At 57.9% G+C, this 4,791-nt stretch overlaps 1 protein-coding gene across 2 annotated transcripts in view; it reads right to left on the bottom strand.

Annotated features, from left to right (window-relative positions):
- NELFA (negative elongation factor complex member A) overlaps positions 1 to 4,791 on the bottom strand; it is a 24,161-nt gene that overhangs the window by 5,173 nt on the left and 14,197 nt on the right. Inside the window, exons 2-3 of one of the 2 annotated variants that reach the window (XM_007467868.1) lie at positions 2,662 to 2,833; positions 1,163 to 1,324 (exon numbers count right to left, since the gene is read on the bottom strand). In XM_007467868.1, coding sequence (XP_007467930.1) covers positions 1,163 to 1,324; positions 2,662 to 2,833 — 334 coding nt within the window. The remainder of the gene's footprint in view (positions 1 to 1,162; positions 1,325 to 2,661; positions 2,834 to 4,791) is intronic. The other variant, XM_007467869.1, reaches the window with a different exon arrangement.

Genomic DNA, 4,791 nt, shown 5'->3' with positions numbered 1-4,791 from the left:
GCTTCACTCGCTCCTTCGCCCGCCGCTCGCCGCCTGCTGTGCAGCCCGGTTCCTAACAGCCCACGGTACCGGGCCGTGGCCCCGGGGTTGGGGATGCCCGGTGTAGAGAACGACACTTGCAGCAAGTAGGGCCCTGGCGGCTGCACCTCCCGGGCTGGGGGGGGCGGGAGGGGCCTCACTGGTGGGTGGTCGTCTGGCACAGCCTCACCCTTCCCTTCACAGAAGCATCAACGCGAGGCAGGAAACAAGCTCGCGGAGGGACGGAGCCCCATGCCCACCCGGCACCAGGTTCTGCCGTGGGGGGCTGGGGGCAGGTGCCACTGCTGACTACACGGAGGGGCCTGGGAGCTGCCCAGGGGGCTGGGGACCCGGGCCGCGCACTGCCAGCTCCACGAAGCCACAGCGCAGTGCTGACCCCAGGACGCTGTCCATTTGGAACCGAGAGTCACGATGGCTGCTGTGTTTCATTTGGATTCTTTGAAAACAGGGCATTTATATAGGTTATTAATACCAATACCATAACCACTTACAATAAAAGTTCTGCTATCAGTCAAAGGAATCAATTTCCTGGCCTTTTTCTGAGCAAGTATCTTCCATGTACGTTTTAGAAACCACTACTTAAAAAAACATGAATAAAATGACCAAACATCTTTAAAGTCAAATTGAGATCATCTGCAAGAATGAGGCAGGGCTACAGGAGTTAGGACCTAGCCTCTCCAATCTCTTCCAGGCTGCCTGTCTCATCACCTGTGTGACTCAGTTGGTACAGATTTCATTTTTGGAACAAAAATCACAAATACTTTAACCTAAAAATTCGGAAGTTTCTAAAGTAGATTTTTAGAACACACAGTTTAGCGTAGCAATCAATAAATTTCTAATAAAAAAAGAAAAAAACTACGTAGAACTCTGTCTTTAAAAGACAGGTACCATAAAACCTAAAAGAAATCTAAAAATAAAAACTACAGACATAGGACAAAAGCATAATTTGCTCGGCAGTCAGTTGGACCTTCCAGGCCGGGCAAGGCAGCCCCCGCTGAGGAGGGTCCCGACGAGTCCCAGTGTGCCCTAGGCCAGGCGCACCCGCCCCACACCCGCGTGCCGACAGCGGGCACTGAGTCCCATTGCCCCCGCCCCACACGCGCGCGCCGACAGCGGGACTCACACTTCTGCAGGAGCTCGGCCCTCAGCGTGGCACTCTTCGGCTTCCTTTTCAACTGAAAATGTTTCACTGGGGGAGTGAGGGGCCCAGCGAGGGTCGTCAGGGCGTTTTTATTCAAGTACTGGCACTCCAGCGGGAGCATGGCCGACGCCTCACACTCGTTCACTGCTCGTTCGAGAACCAACATGTTAGGAGGTGCGTCTCCCTTACACAGGCCCAATTCTCACCACTAATGTGAAAACGCACAGCTTCCTGTTTATAGCAGTGGAGCGTCTGCTTTGCTCTCAAAACAGAAAACAAGTATCCACTGCCTGCCTGCCACAGGCCAGCAGTCAAGGCCACCAACCTGGGCCAAAGGTCAAGGACAGGACAGGAGGGCTCAGCAGAATCCCTGTGGAGCTTTTTAAAGGCAGAAGCACCCGGGCCCCACCACAGATGTCCATTAGCTACGTTTGGAAGGGGCTCTGTGCACCCCTAGAGCAAGCACTGTAGGAAGGGGAAGCCTGTGGCCATCCCGGGTTCCCCCTCAGTCCCCACGGCCCCCACGGATGGTTCCTCCTGGACCCTCTGAATCCTGGCCCTCACAAGAAGCACCCAGGCGTGTTCCCCAGGTCTGTGGGTTTACCAGGCAGTTAGAGCTCGAGAGAAGGCCCTGGGTGGGGAGCGGAGACCAGTGCCACCGCTGTTCTTCCTGCCCCTGGGAGGCCCGCCCAGAAGCCCCTGGGCAGAAGACAGAGCAGGCCTCTGCCACCAGAGAGAGGACACCCAGGAGGGCGTGGACCTGTCTGGACCCTTATCAAGCTAATCACCAGGACAGAAACATCTTGGGTTTGCGTTCCAATGCTCTGGAAGCATCCATGTAGCTTGTGGGCAGTTACAAGTCAAGCGAAAGCCTACAGAGTAAGAGCGATCATCTCGCAGTTAAGAAGAGGCACTGGCAGCCACCCCTGGGGACGGCCAGGCCACCGCCCCTGCGGGACCGCAGAGGCACAGGTTCCATCTTTAAAGGGCTGCAGTTCCAATTCTCCAAACTAGGAGAGGAATTCAGGGAGGAACAGACCTTCCCATCTTCATATGTTCTTTTACTCCATTTGCAAATATTTTCTAAGTGGTTTTCAGTTCGTGTTCTAGACAAGTAAACTGCTGATATTTTCAACACACAGTTATAAGCATCTACTCTGTGCCAGGGAATGTTCTAGGCTCTGAATGGGCAGAGCCCGTGCCCTCATGGAGCTGGGTGGGGAGAGGGGTGCGTGAATGTGAAAGCTAGTAAATAATGCACTTGAGATAAAGCACGTACAGTGAGGAAGGAGCCTCTGGGCTGCTCCTGTCAAAGACTGGCCAAAAGCCAGCCAGCAGCGCATGGGGCAGGGGCGTACGGATACAGCCAGCACTACAGCACAGCGTGCAACACTCTCGAAGTCAAACTCATGTTACAAAAGAGGGTTTAAAGGAAGACCCATCTCCCTCCTCCCAGCGTAAACCAAACACACTCAACCTACCCTTTTCTCTAAGTTCTCCTAAAATATCTTGAACGTTGGGATTCTGCTCTTCAAGATCAAGGTTAAGAGATCCGGTATCAGGAAAGGACTTCAGAATGTCGGCCACCATGAGAACCCAGGGGTCCGAGTCCAGCGTGGCGAGCTGGATGATCTCTGTGAGGGCACCCTTCATCTGCCGGGAGAGGAGAGACGGCAGTCCTTGTCGCTGACCCCACCCTGCTACCCCTGGCTCAGGCCTGCAGGGCGCACCTTTGCTCGTTCAGACACAGAAACGAGGGGGCCCCCTTCAAGCCCGCCGGAGCTTCTGCGCGCACGGGGCGGGGCCCAGCCTCTTCAGCCACCGCCCCCATGCCGGCCCCACCCTCAGGAGAGCCCCCCCTCGCATGCCCACACCTCGCCGGCTGCCCGCGCATCTCCCCACCGCCTCCTGGTGCACCGGCCTGGCAAACAGAAGGGCCACCCAGGACGGGGGCCGCTCCCCCCGCAGCTGGGGAACCTGCCACCGGGGCGTCTGGGGTGTGGAGAGCACCGGGGTGGGCAGGCCAACGCCGCGGCTCGGCACCTGCGGCGGCTGGGGAGGGACTAGTAAGGAAGGCCGCCAGGAGAACGGACGGCGGCAAGCCCCGCACGCCCCATGGCCACGTGACGAGCTCACGTGACAGAGGAGAGCCCGCAGGAGGCTGGTCCCCCCAGGACCAGGGGGACCTGGCTCCCGGGGACAGGCCGTGGCCGGCGTGTCTGCCGCGCTCGAGGTGCCGCTTCCTCCCACAGGTGCGAGTGGCCACAGCGGCCCGCGGTCACCGCTGCTTAAGGCCCAGACGCGGGCCCAAGCCTGAACACGGCCCCCCTCACACCTGCCCTCTCCCACCCAAGCTCCTGGTCCACCTGTCACCCCTCACCTGGCAGCTCCCCCTCGCCTGCGCTGACCCATCCATCCCCTCAGGCTCTGGCTTAACACTCATCCCCAGCTTCCCACCACCCTCAGGAATCAGGATCCCCTCACCTGCCCCGGAAGCCCCAGCCCGCCTCCTGCGGTGGTCCAGACAGAATGCCTGGCTGAGCCCCGCATCCCCCCAGGCGCACGCGCAGCCGAGGTCGAAGGGTCAAGGCTCTGGCATTCTCGCCTGAGGCTGGACGCCTCCCCTTGGCCAAGCACAGGGCCGGGTGCCAGCTGACCCAACTCTAAAAGGCTGTCTCTTGAAATACATGGAAATAAGTTCTTTTGACGTGGGGCAAAAATGGTAAACGCGTATTTATTTTTTAACATTTGTGCTGGGGGCTTTTTTGATGTTTTAGAAGAATGAGCCCGTCTACCACCTTCCCCCTTGTATTTAGCTGAGCTATCAACTCTTTCCTACATTAAAAACAAAAGGCCAACACAGTGAGAGGCCGGTATACCGCAAAAACAAAAACAAACAAAAGGCACGAAATGAAAAGCAGTTTTATCTGTCACTTACCATGAGTTAAAGGGTGAAAACGTGTCCCTGGTAAACTAAAGTTATGGAAAAAACATAACAAAGAAGCCCCCCCCCCATACCTAAGTATCAAACTAAGTAGCTCCACACAGATGGCAGGCTGCGCCCTCGGCAGTCGCCCCAAAGCGCTAGGAGTGTGAGGGGACGCCCAGGTGATGGGGAGCGGGGAGCCTGCAGGCGGAGCTGAGGTGCCCAGCAGGAGGTGCTATGTCCCACGCCCGAGCCCAGAACTGCAGAGAGGGCCAAGGGGCAGGGGACCTGGAGCCCTCTGACGCTGCCTGGGGCAGGGCCAGGCTGTAAAATGCTGCGGCCATTAGAGAAACCATCCGGCGCTTCCCCAGAAAGACAAACAGGCAGCTCCCTGGTGGTCTAATGGTTAGGACTCTGTGCTTGCACAGCTGAGGCACGGGTTCAACCCCTGGTCGGGGAACTGAGATCCACAAGGCCGCGCGGCCAAAATTAAAAAAAAAAATGACAGGGGCTTCCCTGGTGGCGCAGTGGTTGAGAGTCCGCCTGCTGATGCAGGGGACGCGGGTTCGTGCCCCGGTTTGGGGGGATCCCACATGCCGCGGAGCGGCTGGGCCCGTGAGCCATGGCCGCTGGGCCTGCGCGTCCGGAGCCTGTGCTCCGCAGCGGGAGGGGCCACAGCAGTGAG

This window comes from Lipotes vexillifer, unplaced genomic scaffold (assembly GCF_000442215.2).
Source record: "Lipotes vexillifer unplaced genomic scaffold, Lipotes_vexillifer_v1.1 scaffold966, whole genome shotgun sequence".
Taxonomy (NCBI): domain Eukaryota; kingdom Metazoa; phylum Chordata; class Mammalia; order Artiodactyla; family Lipotidae; genus Lipotes; species Lipotes vexillifer.
The sequence above is the reverse complement of the archived record's forward strand: the minus strand, read 5'-3'. Positions and strand labels throughout refer to the sequence as shown.